At 46.2% G+C, this 11,552-nt stretch overlaps 1 protein-coding gene across 2 annotated transcripts; it reads left to right on the top strand.

Annotated features, from left to right (window-relative positions):
• Positions 1-3,024: 3,024 nt before the first annotated feature.
• On the top strand, positions 3,025-11,552 carry LOC310877038 (desmin-like). 2 transcript variants are annotated; one of them, XM_083790691.1, is made up of 10 exons: positions 3,025-3,457; positions 4,542-4,704; positions 5,729-5,878; positions 6,393-6,512; positions 6,979-7,074; positions 8,248-8,382; positions 8,557-8,667; positions 8,909-9,019; positions 10,312-10,436; positions 10,962-11,552. In XM_083790691.1, exons 1-10 carry the CDS (start codon positions 3,258-3,260, stop codon positions 11,161-11,163), a joined length of 1,413 nt encoding a protein of 470 aa, XP_083646817.1. In that variant the 5' UTR covers positions 3,025-3,257; the 3' UTR covers positions 11,164-11,552. The 2 variants fall into 2 exon arrangements, with proteins under 2 accessions (XP_083646817.1, XP_083646816.1); XM_083790690.1 differs by having other exon boundaries at positions 4,539-4,704.

Below are 11,552 nucleotides of genomic sequence, written 5' to 3'. Positions count from 1 at the left end.
CCGAGCAATTCTAGACTTCTCATTGAAACAGCGCATTCGGGACAAACCTGCGTCTCGATTGGCTCCGCACCGCACCGTGGCTGCGTCATTAGGGGTTCCCCGTGGAATTCCCCTCATAATAAAAGAAAGAGCAGCATTTGGGGAGGGGAGGAGAGGGTAATTTATCAGTGGCGTACAGGGTACCTATAGAATAGAACCACAGCCTGGGGAGGGGAGGGGAGGGTCATTTATCAGTGGGGTACAGGTACATATAGAATAGAACCACAGCCTGGGGAGGAGAGGGTCATTTTACAGTGGGGTACAGGTACAAATAATAGAACCACAGCCTGGGGAAGGGAGGGTCATTTATTAATAAATAAATAAATCAAAAAAAAATTGCAATGTTTTGCAATTTTGCAACTTTGCAATTCACCCTTTGTCAGCCTTCCCAGCTCAGCCAGGGCAAAGTGATACAACTTTGCAATTCACCCTTTGCAAATTCGCAAATTGTTTTGGCGCAATTTTTTTTTCTCGCAATTGTTTGCAATTTTGCAACTTTGCAATTCACCCTTTGCAAATTCGCAAAAAAGAATTTGCATTCTTTTTTTTTCGCACATTCTTTTTGCATTTTTTTTTTTTGCAATTGTTTTTGCGCACATTTTTTGCAATTTTTTTTTCGCAACGTTTTTTTCGCAAAGTGACACAACTTTAAATTCACCCTTTGCAAATTCGCAAATTCTTTTTTCGCACATTTTCGCAAAATTCTTTTCACAAATTTTGCTATTCTTTGCAATGTTTTGCAATTTTGCAACTTTGCAAAAAAAAAATCTGCAATTCTTTTTCGCAATTTTGCAACTTTGCAATTCACCCTTTGTCAGCCTTCCCAGCTCAGCCAGGGCAAAGTGACACAACTTTGCAATTTACCCTTTGCAAATTCGCAAATTGTTTTGGCGCAATTTTTAGCAATTTTGCAACTTTGCAATTCACCCTTTGCAAATTCGCACATTTATTTTTGCAATTTTTTTTTTCGCAAAGTGACACAACTTTGTGCAATTCAATTAGCATTCTTTTTGCATTTTCTTTTTTGGAATTGTTTTAGCGTTTTTGCGTGACACAACTTTAAATTCACCCTTTGCAAATTCGCAAATTCTTTTTTCGCACATTTTCACAATTTGTTTTTCGCAAATGTAGCTATTTTTTGCAATGTTTTGCAATTTTGCAACTTTGCAATTCACCCTTTGTCAGCCTTCACAGCTCAGCTAGGGCAAAGTGACACAACTTTGCAATTCACCCTTTGCAAATTAGCAAAAAAAGAAAAAAATCGCATTTTCTTTTTTGCAAATTCTTTTTCGCAATTTTTCTTTTGCAATTCTTTTGCAATATTTCGCCCCACCGACTTCAAATTCGACACACACGTTCCACACTGGCGTACGAGCAGCCGGCGGGCGTGCTGCTGGCCTGCACGGAGCGCGTCCTGCCCGACAGCTCCGGGGACGACCGCGGCAAGTTCAGGATCAAGGCCTTCCGGAAGAAGTACGGGCTGGGGGCCCCCGTGGCCGGGACCTGCTACCAGGCCGAGTGGGACGACTATGTCCCCAAACTGTACAAGAAACTGGCTGGGAAGTAAAAAACAAAATAAGTCAAAACTAACAATGAAAGAGTTTTGCTTCGTGTCAAGGACCCCCAAAGTTATATGTGTATGCATCTGTGTGACCCTCATTTTGAAAGATTTTGTGCCAGGGAGGGACCCCAATAGGAGATTTGTCAAAATGTTTTGAAAATAGCTGATACACAAGCTTACAATGTGAGGCACCCTAGTGGACACAGACAGTGGACACAGACAGGGGGGAAAAAACATGTATCGCTCCCTTCTGGCCTGGCAGAGATAACTAGGCCGGCGCACCACTGGCTCAGGAGCTGCATGGAGTCATCTTGGAATCGGAAGGTTTCCCGTTCAATCCTTCGGCCTGCAAGACACAAACTGAACCTCTGTTCCCCATGGGTATAGGTTGTTCCCCATGGGTATAGGTTGTTCCACACACTGAACCTCTGTTCCCCATGGGTATAGGTTGTTCCCCATGGGTATAGGTTGTTCCACACACTGAACCTCTGTTCCCCATGGGTATAGGTTGTTCCCCATGGGTATAGGTTGTTCCACACACTGAACCTCTGTTCCCCATGGGTATACAGTAGGTTGTTCCACAAACTCTGTGGTTCAGACTCTATAGTGCTCTTCGCAGCTTCCTCGTGTCCTGGCGGCTGCGCCACAACAACTGACACAACCCTGGTATAGGCCACCCATGGCCTGGCGGAGATCTGCGCCTGCAGGCTGCGGCGCTTGGGTGGCGCGGCAGTGGTAAAGTGCCCCGCCCACCACCGCGGAGGCTGGGGGTTCGATTCCACCACAGTGCATCCGGCTTTGTCGAGCGCCAATCTGAATTTCATGTATTTGGCCTTTTGGCCATCCTCCACCAGGCTGTGGTCCGGTGCTATATTTGGTGCAAAGGAGTATAAATCAGGCATCAGGCAAACAGTGCTACGACGAAGCTCTCTTTCTTTTCTTTTTTTTTATGATTAAAATTGCCTACCAAGGCAACGAGGTATAGGCCTAATGGAGACTGAGAAAACTATTAATACTATAGTAGGCCTATGTCTTTTTAAATCAAATTGACTATAGGCGTATACTAAAATGTAGTATACGCCTATAGTCAATTTGATTTAGTAACTAAATAATGCTTTTATTGACACTAATTGCCAAAAGTCACGGTTCTGTGTCTCTGTATAATTATTCATTTCCATGTCAATGAGAATATAAAAAGTAGCCTAGTATAGGCCTACAGTATATTAAAAAACTAAATAGAAAGGGGGAAAAAAGCCTTTTGAGTCAGGAAACATGTCCAGGCCTATTAAAGGGGGGGGTAATTAAATACGAGTCATCCATGTGTTTTTAATAAGTAGGGCCTATCTCTTCTCTTCACGGAGCATTGACAGATATTTGCCTGGACCATCATCAGCCGTGCGTGGTGGTGGGATGGGGAGGTTCAACATTCCTGGCCGCCCTGTTCTGTTGGTCACCGCGTCTTCATCCCGGAAGGGGGGAAGGGCTCCTCATCATCATCATCATCATCACCACAGGCCTATTTAAATGCCGCTGGCCGGCCCCGGGGGGATGTGAACGATATCTGTATCCCCTGCAGCACTACAGCAGAGTTCCTCCATCCATCCATCCACACACTGCCCACACCTGTCTGTCACAGCCGGAGCCAATATACCAAAACATGAGCCGCAGTCCAGAAAGAATGTCCTCCTACCGCCGTCATTTCGAGGGCATGGCGGCGGTGGCGGCGCCTGCCGTCTACCAGGTACGGGTGTCGAGCCCCTCCCCCACCCGCCGGGATGCTGCAACTCGCCACCGCTCGGCCAGCTACTCCCGCAGCGGAGGGTCCCTGGGCCGCAGGGCTGGGGGCCGCATGACTAGGTAGGTGCTATTGAAGATTAGTATTCTGACCTGAGATCAGATTCTAAAAATGTCTTCTATACATCCTGACGGTTTTCTGAAAAAGCCGTGTTTCTATATATCAGTCGTTCTTCGATTTTTCAAAAATAGCAGACCTGCAAGCTCTGAGCTATGAGCTTGTAGATCTGCTATTTTTCAATAGCTAAAGCATGACATGATGCTAACACCAAAAAGGGGTTCCCGCCCCCAAAATGGGTTAAAACAAAAAGGGTTAAGCTTTATGTCCTGCATGGCAGAGGAATATTGTGGCAGCCACGTCTGTGGATTTTTACCGAACTTGTTTTGTTTTGTTTGATATTAAAGTGTCATTCAACGTAGGTTATGTAGGCCTATATGGCCTATTGTTTTGCAGTAATCATGACCTAAATCTGCAAAGAAACTGTAGTAACTAAAGCTGCATGTCGAATAATTGTAGTGGAGTAAGTACAATATCCGCCAATGAGATTGTAACAAAAATGTTATAGGCTACTTAAGTATACAGTATATAATTTGTCAGGTGGAAATCTATTATGTCCAAAACTGTTAGGCCTACTTTTCATGATTCAAACTGAAAAATGGCAAAAGTAGCAGATCTACAAGCTCAAAACACTCATTGCAAGCTTGTGCATCATGCTATTTTGTTTTGTTATTTACATTTTTGAAAAATGTGTTTGAATTTCCCCAAATATATTGAATAATTTGTATCATGTTGGTTTTGGGTGTCCTTGGCACGAAAAAAGTTATGTTATGCTCTAGCTGAAAAATAGCAGATCTTGTATATTCTGCTATTTTTGAAAAGTTGTGAAAATGTGGCGAGCATTTTTAACTAAAATATTGGCTTCTGAGCGGTCCCCATGGAACTACATATTTTGAGATGGGGGTCCGTGGCCCAGTAGAGATAATTCTGGGGGTCCTTGACATGAAAAAGGTTGAGTATACCACTGACATAGAAACATGGGTTTATCTGATTTTTTTTAGGATTTAGAAGCCTTTTTGTTTTAGTCGACCTCAGACCAAAATGGGTTAATGGGTTACATTCCATTCCCTGTCCTACACCATGCAGCAGCTCCAGCATGGGGGCGCTGTGTTTCGGTATGTCCATGGGCCTCGGGCCCCAGCTGGACTTGGACGCGGCGTCTGCAGAGAACCAGGAGTTCATCAGCACGCGTACCGGGGAGAGGCAGGAGATGGTCGTCCTCAACGACCGCCTGGCTGTCTACATAGAGAAGGCAAGACGCACACAACGCACGCACGCACGCACGCACGCACGCGCACACGCACACACACACACACACACACACACACACACACACACACACACACACACACACACACACACACACACACACACACACACACACACACACACACACACACACACACACACACACACAAATATCTTTAAAGCTGTAATCTGGAACATATTCAAACGGATAGAATGTTAAAATAAAATAAACATAACATAATGTGGATGGAGGTGGTCTCCCCTATAGACGAATTCACAGAGGCTTGCCTGGGTGCGGCCATTACCGAGGTGCAGCAGCACTGATTAGCTACACCTGGCCTACGGAGCACCTGCTCCATGGATTACACACCTCAGTAATGGCCTCGCCCATGGGGCACCCCTCTGTGAATTTGTCTATACTCAGACATTCCCAATTAACGTTTTAGCTCAAGACCCAAAAGACACATTTGATGTCTCTCCGCCGTGGCCCAAACTACAGTGAAAAGCTCAGCATTTTTGAAAATCTTTAGAAAGAATACAAAAAAGGAAATGGGAGCTTACTCGCAAGTCGCAACCCATAAAAACGGGCCTGCGACACATTGCTTATTAATTTATTAATAGTACAGCCTACAGTCACAAGTTATGCTAAAAGATAACAAACACAAAAAGACCCAAGGGTGTTTCCATTGTTTGGGGGGGGGGGGGGGGGGGGAGCACTGCTCTAATAAGACCCTAACTGCACCAACGATGCGCCATGTAACTCCTTGCAACCAAATGGTTGCGAGTAGTTGCATGAAACCATTATCCCCAATGGCAATTGCACTATAAGCCTATAGGCTTATAGTGAAAGATCTTCGGTTTCCTCACTTTCCCGAGTGGGAGAAACATTGTGTTACAGCTGCGATTACCTCCTGTTCCCTTTTCTTCGGCATGTCGATGCCGTCGTTGACGATGGCCGTCCTGCCAGCCGTCCTTTCAGTTGTGCGTTCCTCACACACGTGTTTGTTCCTCTCTGACGGGCGCTGCAGGTGCGCAGCCTGGAGAGCGCCAACAAGCTGCTGGAGGTCGAGATCGAGGCCATGAGGAACCGCTACGTCAAGCCCTCAGGCCTCCGGCAGATGTACGAGGCCCAGCTCAAAGACCTGCTGAGGACCGCTGAGCAGACCAGAGCCCAGAAGGTGAGTCCACCAGGACCACTGAGCAGGCCACTGCCCAGAAGGTGAGTCCACCAGGACCACTGAGCAGGCCACTGCCCAGAAGGTGAGTCCACCAGGACCACTGAGCAGGCCACTGCCCAGAAGGTGAGTCCACCAGGACCACTGACAACTTGAATCCACGTGTGTATAGGACCTGGCTCTGACAACTTGCATCCACGTGTGTGTAGGACCTGGCTCTGACAACTTGAATCCACGTGTGTATAGGAGCTGGCTCTGACAACTTGAATCCACGTGTGTGTAGGACCTGGCTCTGACAACTTGAATCCATGTGTGTGTGTATAGGACCTGGCTCTGACAACTTGCATCCATGTGTGTGTATAGGACCTGGCTCTGACAACTTGAATCCACGTGTGTGTAGGACCTGGCTCTGACAACTTGAATCCACGTGTGTGTGTAGGACCTGGCTCTGACAACTTGAATCCACGTGTGTGTATAGGACCTGGCTCTGACAACTTGAATCCACGTGTGTGTGTAGGACCTGGCTCTGGCTGCTAAGGAGGCCATGGGAGGCCAGGTGGAGGTGCTGAAGATGAAGTATGAAGAGGCCGTGGAGGCCAGGAAGAAAGCCGAGCTGGAGATCGAGGCCTTCCGCCCAGTGAGTACAGCAGTATAGCTATGAGCTCGTAGTTATTTACGCTATTCATCGTATAACGAGGTATAGGCTATAGGGATAAAAGCTGCTGCTATAGTGATTATGTTCTTGTTACAACATAAAGGTGTTTGACATAACAATTAAAGTAACAGCTAGGGATCTCTAACCCTGTCTCTCCAGCTTGGTAGTGAACAGAACATACAGCAGATTTTCACTTCCAATTTCATTTGTTCTCACTTCACTTCCTGGTTGGATGGAAGTGGTATCCCAACCTGAAAATGTAGGGCCTATTTTTCCGTGAGCTAAAGAGCTGGAGAGACAGAGAGACCCTGTTAATGAGCAAACACGCACAATATAATGATTACAATCAGAATATTGATTGATTGATTGATCAATTGAGAGTTTCAAACTGACCAGTAAAGGTATATTTTCACGCTGTGCACTGTGTTAAACCATTTGTGTCTTTCAGGACGTGGATAAAGTGACATCAGATCGTATCGGACTGGAGAAGCAGATGGAAAACCTCAACGTTCAGCTGGCCTTCCTGCAAAGAATTCACAAGGAGGTACTGAATGTGTGTGTGTGTGTGCGTGCGTGCGCGTGCGCGCATGTGTGTGCGTGTACGCGCGCGCGCGCATCAATCTCTTCCGCTTCTGTGAGTCAACAGCTGGTCACTAACATCATGCCGTTCATTGTTCCCATACGTACTTTAACGAGCGACTAATTATGGCCATGGCAGATCATACTGCATCGATGGGTAAAGTGAGTAAACATCCGATCAGCCGAGTGTGAAGGACAGACAGCCGACTGCGAATGGTTAATGTGATGTGCCATGACCAAACCCATAGTTCCTGTAGGCTTAGGGTCTGTAGTGACAAACATCATAGATGACAGTCGTAGTTCAGTCAGGACGACTCAAGAATGGATGGAATATATATGTATTGAATATAAGATGAGCAATATATTTATTATGGTTTGGCGATGTGTTGGATCTGCTTTTTAGGTATACTCAGATCAAGCGCATCAGTCCCGACCATAGGGACTCCGAATCCCCCCGTACCTAAACAGCAGATCCAAAATGACAGGTGGTAGCTGGGGTGGGGTGGGCCGGGCACAGCAAGGTCTGCATACAGCGGCGCAGCAGAATCAGCAGCAGCAAGCAAGGGAGCAGGAGGACGAGTGCAAACCCTTCTAGCCGGTATGAAGATGGAGTGAGTGTGTGATTGGCTGAGTGAATCATGTGATGCTGAGGTGGCCCAATAACGGCCGGCAGCGACTGAACTTGAACTTGAACACTGAACTTGCTCTGCACATGTCTACGACAGGCACAAATGCTCATTAAACTTCATAATAATCCGCATTTGCATGAGGCAAATGGTTCTTAACCTCTTTTGGAATTCCAGGGACCCCCGGGTTTGATATGCGTCAGGCCACAGATTATGATGTCTTTCTATGATGATGATTTCTTATGATTATCTTTTCTTTTCTTTCTTTTTTTAGTGTTACACTCTCTGAGTTACAGACCGACAGGGATCCAACTGGTTCCTAGAACTGTCAATCATTGAGCAGGCCCCCGTGTTCAGTTGCATATGAGAGCTATAGCCAGTCAGGGCACTAATCATGAAAAAAGAAACCCTCAAATGACAACAACACCACGGTTGGTGGGAAGGAATGTTTGACCTGTTTGACATGCAGAACGTATATATATACCGTATATACGTCATGTTCCCCGGGACAGGAAATCGAGGATCTGATGAAGCAGGTCTACTCGGTGACGGCGGGGGCCGAGATGAGCTTCGGCCTTCCAGACCTGTCGTCAGCCGTCAGAGACATCCAGGCCACCTATGACAGCATCGCTGCCAGGAACCTGCAGGTGTGTACGGCCGGCGGCATATATATATGATGCAGCAGCAGACCACACACAGCTCATTGAACTAATTCCATTTGTTCAGGGGTTACATCATGTCCGCAAATGTGTCTGTGGCAAAGAGTTGGTCTTGAATTGGTCCGAATGTCATGTCTCCATGTTTGTCCTCCTATGCCTCAGGAAATGGACGCGTGGTACAAGACAAAGTTCCAGGACATGAGCTCTGCGTCCACCAAACACGTCCAGAGCATCCGAGGTGTGAGGTCGGAGATCGCAAATTATAAGAAAGACGTGAGTATGACTCTCCCCTCTCCTCAACTGTTAATACCGCCGAGTGATTGAGCATCATTTAATGAATACAATGTTATTTCAACCAATCTGTGTGGTCGAATAAGTTACTGTGCAGTCGTTGGAGGTGGTCTCCCTATACTCTTCCATTGAGACATTCAGTGTCGTGTGTCTGTGTGTGTCTGTGTGTGTGTGTGTGTGTGTGTGTGTGTGTGTGTGTGTGTGTGTGTGTGTGTGTGTATAGATCCTCAACAAGGAACGTGAGCTGGAGGCGGCGAAGACGAAGAACGAGATGCTGGAGGCTCAGATCCGCGACACACTGGAGAGACACAAGAAGGAGGAGGACGACCTGAAGGTAAAAAGTCACTTACAACTAACTCCTTGTGGACATAGCATCCTAGAACCATGGGTTGGATCTGCCGGGGAGGGATAGAAGAACCTATTCCCACTGGAGGGGGACATGTTTTTATAACTGCTTAGCTGGTCAGACTGAATTAAACCTTTTGATTTCAAAGACCCCCTTAGAGCGTCGCATGACCCTTTCATAACGACGAGCGGCCCGGAAGAGAATTTCTCATTAATTTCTTCCATAGACTTTTCAAAAAGTATTTATTTAAAGACCTGTAAGCCATGACAATAAACTGGACAATGAGTACCACAGACGAAAAACTGTCCAAGTCCAAATTTCATTCTGACCCCTCCACGAAAAGGCCTCGTTGTCAAGTTGGATCAATAGTGTGGACTTGGACTGTTTTTCGTCTGTGGCATTCAAAACAAGTGTTATTGTCATGGGTTGTCAGTTGTCACCATCCGAGTTGCCTTTGTCCGAGGCTTTAAATAAATACTTTCTGAAACGCTCTATAACTCTGAGAGTGTACAGATGCTGAACCACATCCATAATGGTATTGTACTGTGTTGTATTAGATATAATAAGTGTTGTATTGCCACAGGAGCGTATAGACACCATCCATGATGTGTTGTATTGCCACAGGAGCGTATAGACACCATCCATGATGTGTTGTATTGTCACAGGAGCATATAGACACCATCCATGATGTGTTGTATTGTCACAGGAGCATATAGACACCATCCATGATGTGTTGTATTGTCACAGGAGCGTATAGACACCATCCATGATGTGTTGTATTGTCACAGGAGCGTATAGACACCATCCATGATGTGTTGTATTGTCACAGGAGCGTATAGACACCATCCATGATGTGTTGTATTGTCACAGGAGCGTATAGACACCATCCATGATGTGTTGTATTGTCACAGGAGCGTATAGACACCATCCATGATGTGTTGTATTGTCACAGGAGCGTATAGACACCATCCATGATGTGTTGTATTGTCACAGGAGTGTATAGACACCATCCATGATGTGTTGTATTGCCACAGGAGCGTATAGACACCATCCATGATGTGTTGTATTGTCACAGGAGCATATAGACACCATCCATGATGTGTTGTATTGTCACAGGAGCGTATAGACACCATCCATGATGTGTTGTATTGCCACAGGAGCGTATAGACACCATCCATGATGTGTTGTATTGTCACAGGAGCGTATAGACACCATCCATGATGTGTTGTATTGTCACAGGAGCGTATAGACACCTTCCATGATGTGTTGTATTGTCACAGGAGCGTATAGACACCATCCAAGTGGACCTGAAGGTCATCAAGGGGAAGATCGCTCTGTTGCTGAAGGAATACCAGGAGCTGCTGAACATCAAGATGTCCCTGGAGATCGAGATCACCACCTACAGGTGAGGACGACGGACGCACACACGCACACACACACACACACACACAGCGGTCACCCAGCTAAGTTCAGATATTTACAGCACATTTCCAGGTACTCAAAGTCGCTTTCAATCAGTGTTGTTTTCGTCGACTAAAACTAAGACGAAGAATGTTCGTCGACTACCTTTTTTCACAGACAAAAACTAAATAGAAACTAAATGAAACTAAGCTATGATGACTAAAACTTGTAGATCGGCTATTTTCAGCAAGTGTAAAATATGTCATTTCGACGGCATCAAGGCCCGACAAAATACATTTTAGTTGACTAAATCAACTGTAAATTTAGTGTAGAATTGCGTGACATTTAGTCGACTAAAACTAGACTAACACTAAGACATTCCAGGTGACTAAAATGTGACTAAAACTAAATGAAAACTATTCAAAAGACTGACTAAAACTAAAATCAAAATGTGCTGCCAAAAACAACACTGCTTTCAATATACAAAATGTAATTAGAATTCAAGCTCAAGCGTGTTTTCCACATGCAGGATGCTGATCGACAGCGAGGACAGCCGCCTCAGCGCCATGGTGCACGTCATGTCTCTGATGACGCAGGGACCTCCTCCCGGATCTGCTGCCCCTCCTCCTCCTCCTCCTCCTCCCCCGGCCGAGGCAGAGGAGGCCGTCCCGCTGGCACCGGGCACGGCGGTGGCATCGGCCCAGACCGACCCGGCTCCTCCACAGGACTAGAGGACAGCCGGGCATCGGGGCAGACGGTGCGACGGAGACCACCAACGGACAACCCATCCACCCTCCAGATTCAACACATCTGGCCATGCATCACTGTAACGCCAGTGGTTCCTTAACCTTGTCATGCCAACGACCCCCAATTTGATTCGCATTTGGCCGCGGACTCTACATCGCAAGTCACGATGCCTTTCTTTTATAGTTTGATTCCAATGGCATGGGGTTATATACGTAGTTATATACGTAATTATTCCCGTTTCGTTTGGCTGTCATTTAGTGGCTGCATTTAACCCTCTCCCTCCCAGCCTCTCACCTCTCCGTTATAGCCCTCTTAATCCTCCTGTGTGTCAGAAGCATTATATTTGAAAGCCATTTAATAATAATAAACTGCA

Source organism: Protomyctophum parallelum, assembly GCF_964188405.1.
Source record: "Protomyctophum parallelum genome assembly, chromosome: 19".
In the NCBI taxonomy this organism is placed as follows: domain Eukaryota; kingdom Metazoa; phylum Chordata; class Actinopteri; order Myctophiformes; family Myctophidae; genus Protomyctophum; species Protomyctophum parallelum.
Note: the sequence above shows the minus strand (reverse complement) of the source record. Positions and strands in the feature narration are given on the sequence as shown.

Coding starts and splice junctions, on each gene's coding strand:
- LOC310877038 (XM_083790690.1), top strand. CDS start 3,258: ATGAGCCGCAGTCCAGAAAGAATGTCCTCCTACCGCCGTCATTTCGAG. Junction 4,705..5,728: donor TGGCTGTCTACATAGAGAAG/GCAAGACGCACA, acceptor CGGGCGCTGCAG/GTGCGCAGCCTGGAGAGCGC. Junction 8,383..8,556: donor TCGCTGCCAGGAACCTGCAG/GTGTGTACGGCC, acceptor CCTATGCCTCAG/GAAATGGACGCGTGGTACAA.